Source organism: Achroia grisella, unplaced genomic scaffold, assembly GCF_030625045.1.
Source record: "Achroia grisella isolate CSIRO2021 unplaced genomic scaffold, CSIRO_AGI_Agris_v1 utg856, whole genome shotgun sequence".
Taxonomy (NCBI): Eukaryota; Metazoa; Arthropoda; class Insecta; order Lepidoptera; family Pyralidae; genus Achroia; species Achroia grisella.
In genome coordinates this window covers 339,633-360,930 of record NW_026713045.1, presented here as the reverse complement: position 1 = coordinate 360,930, position 21,298 = coordinate 339,633, and the positions used below count along the sequence as shown (strand labels likewise).

Below are 21,298 nucleotides of genomic sequence, written 5' to 3'. Positions count from 1 at the left end.
CCATCAATATATGTGTATATCCTTCCTAGAAAAAAAGTTACATCTTTACAAATTTTGTTTTATTATTATATATCTTGTAGTTGACCAAATATGTTAATTTTCTAGTTCCGTAGTCTTATATATCCTTTAATGTTTTAGTATGGTTAATAATTCAAGTATTATGTATTTTATTTATATTGTTAATTGTACTGTAGACCCGTCGTGTCGTATCGTAGAAAGTTATTACTATATTGTCCCTCTTTTTTGGTTATAAATTATTGTATGGATAATGTAATTTTTTCAAATGTCTCAAATGTATGTGTAGAACAGGATATTGAATAAAATGCTTGTATTTAAATAATGCCGCTACGAATGTAAAATGAAAATATCCTTGTCATTCTTCCCATGTTTTTTGCATGCGTGCATTCTTCATTAATTTATTGTGTTGTTTATTTTAACTTAAGCTGGGATTTTAAAATATTTTGTTTGCTGCATAAATTAAATAAAAAAATCAGAAATAAAAATACCAAGTTCATTTATTCTAATACTTATGTTAATCCTATTTTGTGCAAAAAGACCTTTTTACAAAAGTTATCTTAAGAAGAAATCACTGGGTAGGTACCATAGAAATGACTGACCTTCAAATTGTGACAACAGATTGTATTACACTAAAATACTAATTCTTTAGTAGCATTATAATTAAAATTATTTTACTTGCATACTTTCATTTTTGCTGTCACAATATAAATTATCATGGAGACTACCAAATAAGGTATTTTTAATATACCTTTTAAGTGAATAATAATTTGTTAAATAATAAATAACTTAAATACAGATAGCCATATCATTTTGTACACTGTCAGCCATGTTAAAATACTAAAGGTGAGGGGTGATATACGAAAATTCAAGCTCATAGACGTAGTCCAGGGTTGCGAGAGCGTACGAAGTTAAGCAACTCGTCGCTGTCCTCGCAGACGAACGGCTTCACATGATGGCACGCCACGTCGTGCCACTTGATGCCATCATTGTAGAAGTTGTTCAAAATTGACAAACACGACTCGTCATTGCCCTGCGCGAGAAAAAAAATAAGTTGTAGAACTGACATAATAACAGTAACAGGTGATTTCATGTCTATTAGGTCTTTCAACTCAATTCTTAAGACGCGAAGTGATAAAATTCTTCACGCCTAACCGGTGAATCACAACATTCGTAACGTAAATTTCTAAGAACAACTTTCAAGTTTATTTTATGGCGTAATACCTCTTGAACGAATCGAAATTTGTCGTGGAGTTTCACTTTCTTTTGGTAAATAACTGAGATGCGGGTGTTAAATATTGCGACGTAATATTTGTCAGTGTAGGTAAACATATTAACGATTGACACTGTCAATATCGTAGCGGAATAACATGTTACTCACTTGTGCGGCTTCCCTGTTATCAGGTTGGGGTTGTCCATATCCTCCAGTGTAAGACCAATCTCCGGTGTTACGCTGTGTGGTTGGTCCAATCTTGGCGCCCGAACCAGACCAGAACCAGCCGTTTACATTGGGAGGCTGAAGATCGGCTCTATCACATCCAGCGAAGTTACACTTGCGACCGGAGGTCCAAATGTAGCGGACATTGCCGCGTGCGATCCTCTGCTTAATGAATTCGTTCTCCTGCCAACGTAAATATAGGATTTTAATGCAATAGAAATCGAACCAAATGATCAGACAATAAGATATAACTCTCTACTGTTGAACTATTTACCATAGGCGATCATTTAAACTACAAATCTGAGCACAATTGTTATAAAATACCTAATTGAGATGCCAGCAGTTGATTAAAATATAGAATAAAAATTATCGTAAATTTTAGCGTATCACAAGTCGTTCATATCATATATATATATATTATAGGTACCTAGGTATTAAATATTATGCATTTCACGTGTCTACAGAAGGAAATAGGTAGGTAACCGCCGAGCCTTACGTTGATGCTAAATAAGGAAGTTGAGTGTCATGACCGCAGGGGTCAATGACTTAAAAAGTTTGAAATATATAAGTAAAAAATAAAATAACAAAATTCTTAATCCTACTTCTGAGAATGTTAAACAAGTCGTTAGTCTATCTGATGGAAAGTGGTAACTGTAGTCAAAAAGGACTAAAATAATAACAGGTAAAGGCAGTTATACGAAAGTGTAACTCAACTTATATTAAATTAAACAATTTTGTTCAATTTCGAAGTTAAGCAAGGAAATTTTACATTCTTCATAAGTTGAAATATTAACGATATTAAAACAAAAACTGGTTTCGAAATGTATGTAAATAAATAAACCCTTTTCATAACACAATTTTGCGTAACTAGGTACAGATGCTAATTTTATATTATAGGTAATGCAATAGTTCAAAGGTAGAGATGGAAGTACCTAATCTTGTTATTTGCAAAACCTTATGTGATTATGGCGATGTGGCACAAGGAGTGTACTGTAGTGTACACGTACATACGAGTATACCTACTACAATGTGACCGACGCGGACGGGAAGCATGCGTCCGTCGTTTACGTCCGGTAGTAATAGCAAGAACTGGGCAATACGGCTGCAAGAGGAACTGAGGAATTTGTGCCATGTGCCACTTGTCTGGCCTCATCGCCTCATAGACGATGTGACGCAGTCGGCCGTTGCACCCCTTTCACGCGACGTCTTTATTGCTCTACAAACCGATTCAATCCACTTAGTCTATTCTAATAAATATTAATAAACTGACTGCTGATCTGGTGCCTTCATTTGTCTTGTTTCTCTAAAACTGTTTTGTTGTTAATATTCCTCTTTTCGTAAAATTCTCCGTATATACGAGCACTAATTTTTATTTTGTTATAACACAGTAGTAGTTATTCAACTTCTGTTTTAAATTAGTTTCAGGTTTTCTGCTGAATTTCTTTAATTAGAGATCAATTGATTATATAATATATTGGTGGTCTAATAAGGGTTTAAACCTTATAATTTTTTTTTATTTAGATATTAAATTTATATTTCTGGATTAAAAATACCTGTTTCAGAGTAGCCTAACAATGTTGCGGTAAAGAGCTAGTAGGAGTAGGTGTATATAAAATGCTTGTGGTGCGTACATTGACATCGATAAGAAGATGCGACAGGAAGCACTTATTTAGAGAAAACTTTCGAGCTGTCTGTATAAATCCGGATAAATAATAGACAGAACACAAATGTTATGCAGTCTACAAAATTAATAACTACAGGTACTTTTTAGCCATATATAAGCCTTACGATAATATGATATTGCCGTAAGGGAAAACAATAATAGCTAGTACTACTAGAATAGAGCGAATGATGAAACTGTAGTTTTTACTACACACATTTTTTAGTGTAAGTAGTTATCTAATAATGATGGTGTGAACAAACATAGAAACCGTGTTCATATAGGTATATTGTTTGTTTTCCGGAAGACTTAATTCCGCGTAGGTAGTCTAGTAAGTATCGGCATATTATTTTAATTATACGATGATTTTAGATCATAACATGCGTGTAATATCTTATTATTATTTTTATTATAAACGCGAAAGTTTGTTGTGGATATTTGTTACTGTTTTACGCAAAAACTACTGAACAGATTCTGATGAAACTTTATAGTAATATAGCTTATACATCAGAATAACATATAGGCTATAAACTGCACAGCTAGTGAAATATAAATTAGTTAACCAAATATATATGATAATTCAATGTTTATATTGAAACAATTATGTACCTATACCTACCTAACAATCCGAAACTTGGTGATAATATATTTTTTTATAGTAGATACCTATAGAAAAATTATGTCAGCTCTTGACAACACAAGAAAGTGTAATTACATTTACTGACTAGCATGGTTGTTGTGCATGTGTGTAACCTACTAAAATTTCATACGAATCTCTTCCTAGGCTTTTTACTTTTCGTTTACAGTTCTAAGATATAGTTATAGGAAGATAACAATAAAGTTTTTATTAAATATTAAAATTTAAAAATAGTAATGTTTTGAATGTTCATGGCTGACATTAATTTTATAATTTAAGTAAATTACTATCGAATTCATATGTTATTGAATAACTATGTGCCTCCTTGCTGCACAAATGTTTGCTCTTATGAAATATAAATTGCAATTCAAAATTGCTACATCAAAGATTGTTAAACTTGGAAAGTGAACGCATCACGTTCACGATTGACCCTGTCTCATGATTTATCTAAATGAGGATTACGAATAGAGTACTTATCTATCATTTGTGATATACACATTGTGCGATCTTTGTGCTCAAGGCTCATTGCGTTAAGATTTCAAAAATCATCATCACTCGCGCATTTAGGTGTGATTAAGGACAGTTTAAGTGATCAAAATTGTATTTGTTATTCATATTCAACTAAACTTACTTTATTTATCGAAAGAGAGATCAATATGATGAGATTTTATTTTATGTGTAGGTATATTCTATTTTAATATTTTATTTACCAATCAATTTCAAAGTGGGAACTTCTCGAATTGATATTATTATTTTGTGTATCAATACAATTGGACACAAAATAATGAATAAGGCTCCCGCATGGGCCCGTACCAACTCATATGTATCAAATAAGTATTTAATAAATAATATTTTTATGGAATAAAATAAATGCACTTTATGTATGTACCTAATAAAATATTTTGGAAGAATAATACACTGACCTGCGGTGTTTCGAGTGAAACTGCGTCCATACAATGGCGGCGGCAGATGTTCCTGGCATCAAGCCAGTCCACCTCCAGATTTCTTGTGGGTGCATGTTCCCAGCTGAAGAAGTATGAATGTAGAACACCACGGGCATCCCGATACGTCGAATGACGGACCCCTGTAGGTAACAGAAAACAGAAATAAGTACTATATTATTTTTAAAAAATAACACTTGTGCTACAAAGAATCTGATGGCTAGCCTACATAAAAGTGTTAACATATGTACATAAAAAGCTAATTCCTATTATATGGTGAACATCTAAAAATACTCTATGATAAATAAACAGGTAAGTAATGGCAGCTTGTGGCCAATTGTTTGCTAGGAGCGCTAACAGGATATTATCGTATTCAATTTCTTATGAATTCGCGACAACGTATTAATTAACCATACTTCATGCTTTTCCCATTATCTTCCAGTGGTAATCGTCACGCCAGCGCCGGCTGCACTACAATATTGTCAATCAATAAAATCAAGTATGCCTTTCCAGTCCATTTTCCAATGTACATTCCATGTACTTATCAAGAAAATCGTCGATTAATCGTAGACATGATTAGCTTAACGGATATAACATACCTGTATAATATAATGACAGAATATATAATACAATATAATGGCCATTCACATCTAATGCCTCCGTAATAAAAACAAATGTAGGTACTGGGTACCGGATTTCGTACCAAGTAGGTAATTATATTTTTTAAGAAGGTAGGTTAAGTTAGTATAGAATAGAATAGAAAATCATTTATTCAAATAAACTTACATTGAAGCACTTTTGAATAGTCATATCATTTTTTTTTTTTATTTATTATCGCTCATTCGATGCTGTCTCATCACAAGAAGAACAAGCAAGAAACTTGTGTGTTGCATTTTAAATAATTTATTCTTACTACAATTTAAGTTTAAGTGTGTGAATACAAACCACCGATTAGCACTAATTCAATTAAATACTCAAAAAGAAAAAAAAAATTGAATACATAACCAATAACAAATAATGGATGAGAAGGAGTCATTGCAACATGTTGTAAATTAGCTACAGACCACTAAGCACGTTGTACAAAAGTAATGTTACATATTGAGATGACTGTGACGACAGACCTAGGTGGTCATATTTCGAAATAGTGTTTATCTGTACCGTCTTGTCGTTCGCGACTTTACACAACAGTACTCACTCGTTCTAATTCTCATAAACCTTTATCCATTTATCAAACATCCTAAATACAAAAGGTTATTTTGCGAAATATAAATTAGAATGGAGCAATACCTTACAGCTTTACCTAATTCAAAATTTGGCAATATAATTCAGGTACCTAAGTATTTATCATCTGGGGTACAGTGGGATTTATAAAGATATTAATTAGGCACAGACACAGACGACGACGTTATATACCTGCTGAAAATCCAATATCAATAGTGAAGTAACTATACAAAAAAAGTTTTATTTTTTAATAGTAATTTAAATTTGTAATTGTTAAATAAATAATACATTCTGAAAAGATATGTGCTATATTTCAATTTTAAGTCAAATAAACACACGATATTAATTTATTTTCATCAACACTTAATATCCTGATAATTGCATCCATGTCTTCGGCAATGAAATAGGATATCAGTGTAGGTACTATTTTCTTTAATTTTTGTCTCTTGAAGTCCTGTGACTAAATAAGTTTAAAAAACATGAAAGTAACTGTAGTGTTTTAGCCAAGAATAGACTAATTTAATGTTTAACTCTGTTTTAGTTAGAATAGGCCGATTACCAACCAAGTTAAGGGTACGGAGGGTGGTTCTCAGTTTAACTCTATTTTTTGTGTATGTTACGTGATATCTTTGCTTCACTAATTCTTAACAAATTTCGACAATTCTTTTTGCAAATAATTATTGATTGTTCCATATTAATTTGATGACAAATTATTGACAGACATGCAATAACCTAATCAATGCTTTAATGAGAGGTATTGCTGTCATTCTAAAATTATATGCAATTGTGAACGAGTATACATCGTTAGGTCATTCAATGAAGCGACTCTTGTAACTATGCGTACCTACTTAGAAAGTGTCAATTTTTACCTCTCTCTGTTTCAACTTTTCGCGTAAGAATACATAACGAAGCAATAGAGGTTCATATGTAGAAATATGTGAGTGCCTACTCACATATTTCTACATATGAAATCTCTAAAGCAGTAGCCATTCACCCATTCACATCATTCAAAAATCATTATTATCTACCTTAATATGGTATTACCATCTATTACCGAACCGGAAGCATTTGCCATAGTGTTCATAAAAAATATATGGATACCTTACCCAATGTTTATTGTATTATAAACCAGTCGATTAGCTTACGTAATCCCAATAACTAATAGGTAAGTATATATATACTTATTTTAAAGCTATTGTAATTGTGGGAATTTAACCTAGGTCATTTACCTTTATTTATGAAAGCATTTAGTAAGTGGATAGGTACTATTATATAGATGAGAACCTACCTAATACAAGACAATCTTTCGCATCTCTATTCTGCAGTGAAAGCTGTACCTACCTATGCAAAGTAAGCAAATACATTTCGCAACCATTGTAATCTTTTGTTTTATTGATTTATAGTGAAATTATTAAAAAAAGTAGTTCGTTTATAAAAGTTTCCTATATACTGTAGAGTTCAGTTACGTGATTAACTCAAAAGTTTATTAATTCTTAACCGATTTTAATAATAGTTTTTTTTTTAATGAAAGTATTATTATAAACTATTATATATGGTAAATGAAAGTTATATTATTGTCTTATAAAAATTAATTTCGATTTGTTTGTAAAGATAAAGATACGAACTAAAAATTCAAAGTTTTCCTAAATAAATTTTATGTAATTATTAGTATTATATTATAATGTTTAACATGCTACTGGATAGCATGACTTATATGTTATAATTTTTAATATGCTTCTGATAGCATGACTCTATATGCGCTATAATCGCAACCATAAAATTTATTTAGGAATACTTTGAATTTTAAGTTCGGTATAGATTTTGTGATATCAAAAGTATAGTTCAGTATGAAATCATAGTCATAGGTATGCTAGCTAGAGTACAGCTTCATTAACTTATTTCCAAATTGTTAACGGGATATCGTAATACCTAAAGCAAAAACATTGTCACCTAAAAAATTGATCCGGAGTGGAGAAGACAAAATTCTATAGACAGATTAACGTCAAAGTATATTAGACTTTGAATGATATTCAAAGTTGTTTAGGATGAATTAATATTTATTTATGAAAGAGCTAGACCAACATTTAACATTACTTATAATTCAAAAACGGGTGGTTGAAGACATTTTAAGTACTCGTATAATTTTCTTAAGACTTATCTACTTTTATACACAGTTCACAAATTTTAATATAGGTAGATCAATGTGTAGGTAGTTAAATTAGGCTTTGATAAAAATGTTATTTTGAAATTGACATAAAGGATCTTTGTTCGCTTTGTGCGTTCCACTGAATGTGGATCGTTTGTATTGTGGTGACAAGTTGGTATACACACCTGCATTATGTGTTCGTATAGCGAATGCCGCACCTTAGTACGGGTTGAGCATTGCGAAAGCTTCTATTATCATTCATCCCACAAGAATGCTTCTATAGGCACCTAGGTACTTACTACATAAATAGTTACTTGACATTTGACATGTCAAGTAGGTATTACGTTCACAACAACATAAACATATACTCGTAGTTGACTAAGACTACCACATAGGATCACTGGCACATATATCATATAAGTATGTCTCCTACATAAAGTGACCTACAAATAACCTCATGACTTCCAATGTGCCATGGTGTACCTTGTGATGTAAATTCCTGGTGCAATTTCTACGATGGTCTAACTACCTGACCTAATGTTCATTATTCTTCACTGGTGCCTTGCCAGCGTAAACCGATGACGCATGCGGGTGCACCATTCCCTTATAATCAATTACTAAAGTATACGTACGTACATATATACGCAGTTTATACATAATTTATTCTTAGTTTTTAAGTATGTACATAACCGACCGATAGTAGTTACACTACTTATATACCGACCGATATGTAAACACTATCATCACATTATATTATTACATGAGGATAGTGTTATTCAATAGGCAGACTTCTCATTTTGAAATTTTAAAAGTTCTAACAATAGGCCGGATGTAATATATGTAGATTTAAAATAACGCCGAACATTTTAGTTCGTAAATGAAATCTTACTAGGTAATATTGCAAATAATGTGAAAGTTTTGTAAATATATTTGCATATTTGTTACTCAATCACGTTTAAATATTAGCAAAACGATATTCAAATTTTTCATTTCAGATAAGTCATATGGCATTATATGGTATATACACATATTATTATTTAAACTAGTAATGTATAAGATCTATCTGACTATTTATGTAAATTTCTATACATTCAAAATTTTATTTTCTTGTCCTAATATATAATATTACAATTAATATTAGGATAGAAAATAAAAAAATTAAATACGTGCATATGTGTCGACAATATGTAAGTATAATTATAATATCTATGTAGGTCATTATTTTATGAAATCGATTATATATTTATTTTGCAAAAGGTAAAACGTGATGTGTATTGTACAAGTATGTAGGTACGAGTGTATGCTTTACCTTCCAGGCAAGGTAAGCAACTCTGTGAACTCAGTACTACATCGTGATGACCAACGTTTTAGACCTTGAAGATGTGCATACCCTTGCTGTATATACCAACTGTTTTTATCCAATGTAACTTGAAATTTATTAATAGTTTAAGTTTAGTGTACACAGCCAATAGTAATGTCTATGTAAATACTAAATGATTTAGAAATAATAATGATATGTAGGCTGTAGTAATAGGTATATTAAATAATTTAATTATTTAATATATCTATATACACCTATAGGTAAGTTACTTTGTTGTAGAAAAGTATGAATGTGTTCCAAAAATGAATAGTCATCGTCAGAATTTCAATTCATAATTATTATTTATATTAAATATGCATTCTATTCTTATGAAAAATATAATGGTAGAATGGATGAGAAATAGGCTACGTATAAAAATGCTAAAATACGTGGAGGGTGAAATATTTTACAATAAACAGTTTTCAAATTAATTGGGTTAATTATTCATAGTAATTGCAGTTTGACCACTTATGGTACCTGTGGAAGATGATAGGATGAGCATGAAGTCGGGTCAATTACCTATCCTAGCGAAATCACCAGAATTAAATCGCGATGGTTTCTAAGGGGACCGCTTTGAGGCTGACCTGATATGTTACATTAATAGTGATAGTACTAGTTGCTTTACATTATAAAATTAAATATTCTAAACTTTTATTATAGGAAATATAGATATATCAAAATATTCTCATTGGAACGTGAAATACAATCTGCATCCTACATGGGCGAAGCTGTATGAATAAATATCAATTCGTACTTCCATACTAAATAATATGAAAATATATCTGTATATGTACTTATATATTTCTCATGACTAAACGAGATCTTAATGAAATTTATCATGAATGTAAGGAAGGACATACTGAACTCAAGTCCATCTCAAGAAATAAAGTTGAAGAAGGTGAAGTAAGGATAGAACATTTATGTTAGCGAAATCATGGGTACCAGCAAGTGTATATTATTGTCATTTATTAGTAGTATTTTTACATGCATACATATACATAAGTAACTAAATGTTCATAATAATATACTTAATTAACTAGCTGTTCCTGATTTCTACTTCACTACCCTTTTTGAACTCTCCCAGATTAATTTTCTAGATAAAAGATAGAAATCTATCTTCATGGCAATTTTTATTAGGATCTGTTTAGCGCCGTAATAAGACAAACGGACGCACATTCTAATTTATAAGAATATTATTACCCTTAAGGAATCGTAATGTTATATAATTTGGTAACTTGGAATTTGAATTTAGGAATTTGAATGGTGATAATACGTACTGTTGGAACAACTTCTGGGGTCAGGTAACGCCAGCCGTCTCTGGGCATCGGCAAGGCATATTACGGCCAACAGGGCCGCAGCTGCCAGGCAGGTGTGCCGGCTCATCTGCGTACAAACACATACAATTATTTCTACACTGGTACAAAATTGTCCTATAAGTAGTTTTAAGACTTTTAAGTAACTGAGAGCTGTTCTGTTTTTATTTTTAATTTAATTGTCAACGTTTAGGCATCTGTGCTAGGTTTGTTTTATTGGTAGGTTCTGTTAGTAGTTGTTACAAATGATTTTTAATGTATCGTAATTTCTAATAGTAGATTGCTACACGTATATTGGTTTGATAAAGTACTCTATTAGATATTCTTAAATCACTTCAAAGAACAAAAATACTTAAAATCGAGGCATTCAACAGAGGACAAGTTAAGCCTATGCCTATCTTAAATTTATCAAAACTGAATTAGACTAATTTAAACTAAACTTTAGTAGAATGCATTTACTATAGATAACATAATTGAAGATAATTGAGACAAACAATTATATTATAATAAACTTATTAATAATTCCAAATGAGTGCTATATATTCATCATACATAAATCCAAGTCAAAACTATAAAAATATAATATTTAAACGATAATACATGAAATGTCTGATGGTAAATCTAAGCAAAGTCATGTGTCAACCGACTATTATTACTTACTACTTAGTTACGTACTTTTATTGATAACCGATCGCAATAGATAAAAAAATACATAATTTTGTACAGGAATAATCTTAAACTTCATATTTATTTTGATGATGATAATGGGGTTTTGTTTTTGCTTAGTATTAAAGAAAGTGACCACTCTAACTGTTGACACCATAGCTACGAATTCGCTTTCTTTTACTTATGCATACCACCAACGTCTGAGGACAATCGATACGTGAGATGAATTCATTTTGTCGTATTTTGTGAAAGCAAAACTCGCCTTACTGACCTCCTTGCCTCAAGTTTAAACGATCGCGTGAAAAGCACAGTGCGAGAAATCGATGATTTGGGAACGCATTTTATGGTGACGGAAAGTTGCGTAGTCGCTCGTCATGAGTTATCTTATAGGCAAACATAACTTTTTGTACCTTACATACTTTTATAAGCACATGTGTATTTACAACCTATAGTATCTACTTACTTAAATACCGCAAATGTGAATTACTTTATATTTATATTTATGTAAAATAGTTGACTGGTCGGTTCGCTATTAGCATTTAGTCCGCCTTTTATACCATTGTTTTGTACATAAATTATTTTAATTTGATAAATACAGTTATTACTAGCCATCCACAAAATACTGTTTTTACTGGACACGCTATATTTAAATCATCTTCTAGTAAGTATCCCACTGACACGAACTAAAATAGAATTTGTTCTTTTTTCATCGTTGGCATAAACTGCAAGTTTTATGAATTATAATTTTACACAATTCAGTCGAAATGGAAATTAACTAATTATTCTTAATATTGTCCCGATACTGTGTCTTCGCGTGATTTAATTTATAGGATCAAGGCTGCTCGGACTGTTGTGTAGAGTTTTGATAATTTTGCGCGTTTAACAAATCTAAGAAGAGATCTATAAAAACATTACAGTTGAAATTAACTAGGTTCGAAATAGTATAGACTAACCCGAACTAGATTTAAAATTAAATAATTTAATTACGATATTCTTGATTAAAAATAAAAAGGGTACAGTAAAAAACATAATATTTAATTCGATTTTAGAAGAAAAAAATACTATTATCCTGTGTTCGATTTTCTTGTAATAATTTTCACGCACTGAGTTAACAAAAAATATATTGACATTGCTATAACATTCTATTCACTGTAAAAAGAGGTGCGTCGTTTATATAGCGCGTACCTCTGTAGTTGGTCGGTGGTTGAAGTTAAGTAGATGATAGGGTTTGCGAGCGAACGGTTACTTGTGAAGCCGCGTGCGGTGTGGGCGCAGTACGCGAGCGGGATGCGCGACTCTGTCGGAGTGACTGACGCAGGCGCAGGTCTCCTCTCTAATTAAGCCTCTGGCATTCATTCACTTTCACTTCCAATATGAGAATAGTTAGCTTTACGGTACCTCTTCTTCAGACAGGACTAAGAGACCTTCTGGAGGTCGCAGCTAACGTATTAACGAGTTTACGTAATAGGTGTTACTCAAGTACCTGACATAATTGAAAGGTACGGTGACGCTTTCAACTATGGTGGATGTAAGGTACCACAGAAAGTAGCTACATCATTAGAAAACAATATGTTAATATTTAGAACATATTGGGTTAACAAAAATACCATATTACCTACTATCGTACAAACAATATAAAAACAAGAGATCATGAGAATAAGTGAACGTTTGTTACTCTTTCATGCAAAAATTACTGATTATGACTAATTTGAATTAAATTTACAACACAGATAGGTCATATCGCAGGTTAACACACATTTTATCAGAATTGTTCCACGATATACAGACAGGTATGCTCATTCCTGAATCGAATAGGTATATGTATAAGTCTCGTGATTGTAACAAAACTTCTCCGAAACGGTTTTATCGATTCTTGTGAAATTTTGTGTATATTTCAGTAGGTCTGAGAATAGGACGGAAACAATTTTTCATGCCCCTAACTTTAACCATTAAAAATACATATAAAATAAATTCACCCTTTTACCATCAACCCATATTTTTTAATAGCGTATAAATATAGTACTTTAATAAATTTCAGAGATAATTATAAGGCAGAACAACGTTTGCTGTGTCAACTAGTTAGTATATAGGTATACCTTATATTATTAACACAATAAAAAATGCATGTTCGACAATGAACATCGGCTGTGCTATGTTGTGTTACGAGGTCATAAGTATATCTGAGATAACCTGTGCAAACGAACGATAGCTTAGTGAAAGTAAAATTACAAGTTAGTGGTTTTGTATTTACATGTTGGTACAATTTTTTAAATAGATTGTATCATCTGTACATATTAGAGGCGTGAAGTGGTCTTAAGTTATTCGTACGTACACGTGTGGTTTTTTAGTGGGTCATAATCTGACACATCCCTTCGTCACCCCTTTTTCCACAGGATAAAAAAAAAGTTATTACGCCGACTGAAAAATAGTTTAAAATACTAGTGGTGCTATTTGTTTTTAGTAGTCTGTACCTACCTATATATATCGTAAGATAATCTGATAAATCTGTGAAACATCAATATTAGCCGAAGCTATGCAAGTGTTAAAACCAACATTTAAACTCTTATCAATAGAGGTACCTCATTATACCTGCTCAGCTTGGGACTAGATGGCGCTGTGTGAATTGTCCTGAGATATTATATTATATATATATATATATTTATTATTATTATTATTACCTATGCTAACATTATAAAGAGAAAAGATTTTTCTGTATGCTTGTAAAGAAAAAATACAGGAACTGTTTTAAAATTACTTTTACCTATAGATAAATAATGTAAGTACTGCAATTACAAGATCCTAATTATTTATTCGATAGAATTTTTGAAATTTAGTTTAAATTGAGTGAATCCAAAATAAACAAAAATATCTCTGATTTTACCGAAATGAAAAAATCATTCTACCTGACTGATAACAACTTACATACCAGAAGATATAAGAAGACTTACCTAAATAACAAATAAGTGAACACTATAGTATGTATACAATAAAGCCGTTGTCGCTGCCCCTATGAATGTATGCTTAAATCTTTAAAACTACCCAACGGTTTTCTTAATAGATAGAGTGATTCAAAAGGAAGACTTATATATATATATATAATACATGTACACCCATGCGAAGCCGGGGCGAACAGTTAGTTTACCAATATACAAAAAGAGAAGAAAAAATACTGAAAACGTAAAAAACTTCGTAAAAAAATACTGAAAGACAAACAAATTTACAATATTAGCATGGAAAACAAAAAAAGTATTTAACTATTGATACCTTTTGTATTATTATTGAATGTTTATTCCGAAAATACATGTTTAGAGATTTAGATTAAAAATTCAGACACATGTTTCCGAATCAACGAAGTTTTATCATATCAAAGATAATTGCGCTTACAAAATTTTGATGATAAAATATACACATAGTGAGTTCGTGTGAGAGAAGCTTACTACGCAACTGTAATGTTGCAGTCTCCATAGTGAATGGACAAATAGACAGAGAGCTAGAGTTCAATTTAACAATTTCTACTTACAATACCTTTAATCGAGTACCTATCTAAATAAAATTTAAATATGTTAATAGTTTTATATGTACGAAAATCACAAAGTTATGAGCATCCAAGCGAAGCCAGGGTGATCCACTAGTTTATAAATTAGTAGGATACGAACATAATCTTAATAATATTATAAACGCGAAAAATTCTGCGTATGGATGTTTGTTACTCTTTCACGCACAAAAACTGAACTGATTTTGATGAAACTTTACTGTTCTATATCTTATGTATCAGAATAACATATAGGTTATAAATTTCACGCGTGTGAAACTGCGGGCACAGCTAGTATTTTATATATATTCTTAAATCTTTTTTAAGTACATTCATTATAGTCTAACAAATGGCTGCGAAAATTGCATGAGCATAGCAATTTTTTTCTTCTTTTTTTCTCTCTGGCAACACTGCCGATAACAGTCTTTGTCAGTTGGCTCTTATTTATTTATTGTTTTTAATTTATTACTTGTGAAATAACGATACTAGTGTATATAATCAGTGAGTTTTGGGCATAAGTAACGTCGATTGTTGTTGGTGTGCAAATCTGTGATTTCTTTGTGACAAAAATCTACGTTACAAAATTTGTGGGACCGCCAACTGTCAAAGTATTGGTAATCTACAATAGAAGTCTTGGATTTCTATTGACTCCTTTAATAATTAAATACAGTTATTACACTTCACTATTACTATATCCGTTTACAAATAAACAATAATATTAAAGTTAAATATTCGATAGTGAAGATCGGTTGTTGTTGTTGAGAGGAAAAAAAAAACTACCCACTAACATAAAATATTATTGTTATTGCAATACAGCTCATAAAATTTATTTATTATCATATTGATAATATATTCCAAATAGCTGTGCGAAACTAAACTTATGTATTTGATTAAATAACAATACAATATTAGTAATCCATAGCCATTGCTAGATATCATATGACAAATTAAGACATATTTACTGTAGTGGTAATATATAAGATTAATTATTTTTTTGTATTGGTATTTAAAGTTTTTACTAACAATATTTATTTATTTATTTATTATTAAATTATTTATTGTATTATTTTATTGAAGGGAAATAGCGCACTTTCAACATTGTATTTCTTCTATTGAATAATATTCATTGTTGTCTTGTTTCGTAGATATTTAACATAATAATTAAAAATGATGTCCCGCAGAGCATGTGATCTTGATGCTAAGCTCAAGGTGACACTCTTAGAGTTAAAAAAATCCAATGAATTAAATAAGGCCTTATTACAGGAACGAGATGAAAGTGAGATTGAAATTAAGTTGATGTCTGATAAATATGGGGCTCTGAAGAATGACCTAGTGAAGATCAGTACAGACTTTGAAGTTCTACATATCGAAAATGAAAAACTTCAAGAAATTGTAAATAAATATGATCTGTGCAGAGACACATATGAGTCAGCATTGCAGAAAATCACTCATCTAGAGCGGCACCTTGAGGAAGTTCAATTACAAAATAAATCTTTGTTGGATCACAGGCGGTTGAGTAGTTATAACGAGACCATGGATCTGTATACAGAAATGTTAAATACTACTAGTGATCAAACATCTGCTCTGCCCCTTGTGACCATAGATTTGGCAAATACACCAAGCTCCTATAGTCCTAATAAAGTACCTATTAATAGTAGTAAGAAGTTAAAAAAATATGTAAAATTAAATAAATTTATTCGAAAATCAGAAAATTTAGTGAAAAGTCATAAAAAGTGTTTAAAATCAATTATTACTAGGAAGCAAAAAATTGACTTATCAATAGAATTAAATAATTGTAAAGAAAAAATATATAACAAAGATTTAGAAATAGATGAATTATCACAAAAAATTAAACTATTAGAGAACTCGTTGTCCAATTTATCTTTGAAATACGAATCAGCTAAGAATGAAATACATGAATATTCTGATCAGTTGGATAATTTAATAAAATTAGGTAACTACAACATGGAGCGGTTTGTTTCTCTTACGGATAGATGTCACTGTAATTCACCAGAGTCTGATAACTATATCCAACCGTCCCACCATAATCAGTTGAACATTGATATCTCATCCGTCACGGAACCAGACGTTTCATGTTTACCCACACGAAACAGTACAAAAGTAAATAAATGCAGCACTGTACATGAAACCATCAGGAGAACAATTATTTATTCAGATGAATTTGGCAAGGATTTAGGTAATTTATTATCGAACTGTCTCTCGCAACAAGTAATAAATAATTGTTTTCCGGGATCAGGTATATATAAGATTATAAGAAATATAGTAAATGAAAAATATGATATTCACACGACCCTAGTAATAGCGTTAGGGAATTGTTTGCATATGCGTAAATCTGATATAGTTAATTTAATAAAATCATTATATAATATAGTGGAGCTTGGTATAGGTAAAATATTATTATGCGCATTTCCCTACTCTCAATCCCTGACTAATGAACAGAATAAGTTCATTTATAGTATAAATAATTTAATTTATTCGATGACATATCATTGTAATGATATATTTTATTTTGAAAGTAACAAATTTGTTACAAATTATTATATGACGGGAGGTAATTTTTATCTTCCTAAAAATCAAAAAAAGACTATTGCTAGTTTACTAGCGTATAACATTTATGATCCCATTATAAGTAGTATAACGGATTTAATTAGTAATATTAGTAATAATACTAATAATGTGACATGTGTTAATTTAAACTAACATCTACGACATTGGTTAAGCCACAGGATATGGTCATTATTCATCAAAATATTCGTGGCTTCTCCAGCAAAGAATTAGAATTAAGTCTATTCTTAGAATCTAACAATGTACGGGTGTTATGTCTGACAGAACATTGGCTTTTAAGTTTCATATTGTTTACAATATGAAATAATTTGTCCTTTTGAACATTATAATATAGCTAGTTTTTTTGCTAGGAACAATGCCATTCATGGCGGGTCAATTATTATTTTAAAAAATGATGTAGAATATAAAAACCGCCAAGACATTGTAAGTATTTCTATTGAGCAAACAATTGAACTATCTTGCGTAGAATTAGTTACTTGTATAATAATTTGCGTTTATCGTCCGCCATCGGCTTGTTTTGATTCTTTTGAACTGGCTATGGAGGAAGCATTGAGACGAGTCGCACGGAGGAATAAAACATTATTTGTATGTGGCGATTTTAATGTTGATTTATTATCGGAATGCTCAATAAGCTTAAGATTGATTAACTTATTTAAATCATTTAATTTGCACAATCTTTTTTTAGAACCCACTAGGGTCGCAGGAAATTCTGCCACTTGTATAGATAATGTTTTTTGTAATTGTGAAGTAAAGGTGAAAATGAATTTCGACTGTCTTGGATCTGATCATATGGACAAAAAGTTATAATTGAAACTAAGGGATCCAAAGGGACTCAAACAATTACATGCAGACAAATAACACAAAAGAATTTGGCACGTTTTAAAAATAAAATTGAACATAAAATATCTAGTGTCATAGTACCTCAATATGACCCGGACATTGTATGTGAACATATTTTTAATTTAATTGAACATGAAGCTAGCAGTGAATTTAAAACAAAAACCTTTTCAACTAGTGTAAAATCAAAGTTTTGTGACTGGGCCACGTTTGGTATTTATAAGTCTAGGGCTAATCTTTACGAACTTTACGAAAAACGAAGCTATATATCCGATCCCTTATTTCATGAACATGTAAAATCTTATTCGAAAATATTTAAAAAGGTTTGTCATACAGCTAAGTCTCTCTATTTAGGTAAAATAATAACTAAATCTAAAGATAAAATAAAAGCCACTTGGAAAGTAATAAATAGCGAAACTGGAAAAGTTAATTTTCAAAATAGTAAAATAGCTTTAAATATTAATAACATATTGGTAAATTCCGACACAGAGGTCGCGGATACATTCGAATCTTATTTCACTAATATTCCATTAATTACGACACAGGCTCTAAAATCTTCCCCGTCTGCTGCTGAAACTTTACTAACAGACAATGTTAGCAAGTCATCAGCTGTATTTAACTTTAGACATACATCATCAGTAGAAATAATGAAAATATTCAAACAGCTTAATAATAAAAAAACAGAGGATCTATGGGGTATATCTGTTAAAATACTAGATAGTATAATGGAAATTATTGCGCCCTCTCTTGCTTTTATTTTCAATAAATGTATAGATGAAGGTAAATTTCCTAACATAATGAAATTTAGTAAAATCATACCGCTTTTTAAATCTGGAGATAGGAGTGACCCAATAAATTATAGACCTATATCTATACTCCCAGCACTCAGTAAAATTTTTGAAAAAATAATCCTTATGCAGCTTGTCAGTTATTTCAATTTAAATAATTTAATCCACAATAGTCAATTCGGTTTTTCCAAAGGTCGTTCAACTATATATATATATAATAGAGTTGCTTAGACACGTATTTGCTGCATGGGAAACTAAAATGGATGCGATAGGTGTTTTTTGTGACCTTTCTAAGGCTTTTGATTGCGTTGATCATAATACATTGCTAAAAAAACTTGCTTTTTATGTCGTCAAAGACCATGCTTTAAATTTAATAAAATCTTATCTATCTGATAGAATACAGAAAGTGAAGGTTAGCAACGCTACGTCTGACGGGTCACTTGTGCAAATGGGTGTACCTCAAGGATCTATTCTCGGTCCTTTTTTATTCCTAGTTTACATTAATGATCTCCCATATGCCATGCAGGATAGATGCGGCATAGTATTATTTGCAGACGATACTTCATTGATTTTTAAAGTTAATAGAATGACTAATAATTATGACGATGTAAATAGTGCTTTGCGGCGTCTCCTGCACTGGTTTACAACTAACAATCTTATGTTAAACGCTAAAAAAACAAAATGTGTTAATTTCTCTCTGTCTAAAAGTTTTAATACTAATTGCAATATTAAATTAAATGACGAATCTCTCGAATTTATAGAATCTACTGTCTTTCTAGGAATCACACTAGATAATAAAACACAATGGGGTGCACAAATTCAAAGCCTTGCAGCGAAACTAAGTTCAGCAGCTTTTGCCGTGCGTAAGGTTAGACAGTACACTGATACTGACACTGCTAGATTAGTCTATTTTAGTTATTTTCATAGTTTACTCTCTTATGGAATATTACTATGGGGAAAAGCGGCAGATATTAAAAATATATTCATATTACAAAAACGTGCCGTTTGAGCAATCTACTATATGAAGAGTCGTGACTCATTAAGAGAGAAATTCAAAGAGGCAAATATTCTCACCGTTGCTTCTCAATTTATATATTCAAATATCCTATATGTTCATAAAAATCTTGACTTATTTCCAAAAAACAGCAATATTCATAATATTAATACGAGATTTAAAGACAAACTTGCTGTCCCCAAGTATCGTTTAGAAAAAGTTAATAGGTCTTTTATGGGAATAGGTATAAAAATTTACAATAAGATACCAAAGGATATGTTGGAATTACCCTTAAATAAATTCAAAACATCTGTTAAATCATATTTACTGAGCAAAGCCTATTACTCACTAAACGGTTACTTGAATGACGAGCGTGCATGGCAATAGTTGTTCATGCACTGAATTTTCATTTAATGTTAGACATAGACACCTATATAAATATACATTGTAAATAAACTGGCTTTAAAAAAAAAAGTAATTCAATTGAGTTTCTTGCCAGTTCTTCTCAATTGGATCTACATATATACCGAACTGGACGGTAGGGAAAAAATAAAATTATAATGTAAAAATTTGACGTTCATAAGCGGCTAAAATGTCCTACATGAATAAATGATTTTTGAATTTGAATTTGAATTTCAATTCACAGCTTACATAAATATATAATATAAAATATTATTATTATTATTAATGTTTGTCACCACTTTCCATGGCTGTCTCCAATACTACAGAGGCTAGTAATATTACAGGCGCCGACCTCTGGCCGCTGTGAATTGCAATGCTCATGCAATTTTCGCAGCCATTTGTTAGACTATAGTGAATGTAGTTAAAAAAGATTTAAGAATATATAGTTTAATAATCATAATCTTCTTATATATACATATATTATATAAAAAGGAAATGACGTGTGTTACTCTAGCTAAAATTTGATAACGGCTGCACCTATTTGGCTAATTTTGGTTTTGAAATATTTGTAGAACTCCAAATAAGGTTTAAGTGGTGAGAAGATATGAAAAAATTGTAAGTATAGAAAGTAGTAAAAGAACAATTTTAATTTCCCATACAAACTGTTCGTACCTGTCAAACAGTTATTGAACTTTGACAAATTATTTAATTCCGAGGCGGAACGGAGTTCGCGGGGTCAGCTCGTTTTAAATAAAAACAAAA

At 31.0% G+C, this 21,298-nt stretch overlaps 1 protein-coding gene across 1 annotated transcript; it reads right to left on the bottom strand.

Annotated features, from left to right (window-relative positions):
* Positions 1 to 497: 497 nt before the first annotated feature.
* LOC131852603 (uncharacterized) lies at positions 498 to 12,675 on the bottom strand. The gene is made up of 5 exons (XM_059203290.1): positions 12,583 to 12,675; positions 10,696 to 10,801; positions 4,674 to 4,834; positions 1,397 to 1,636; positions 498 to 1,048 (listed from the first exon to the last, which is right to left on the bottom strand). Exons 2-5 carry the CDS (start codon positions 10,799 to 10,801, stop codon positions 890 to 892), a joined length of 666 nt encoding a protein of 221 aa, XP_059059273.1. The 5' UTR covers positions 12,583 to 12,675; the 3' UTR covers positions 498 to 889.
* Between the last annotated feature and the right edge of the window lie 8,623 nt (positions 12,676 to 21,298).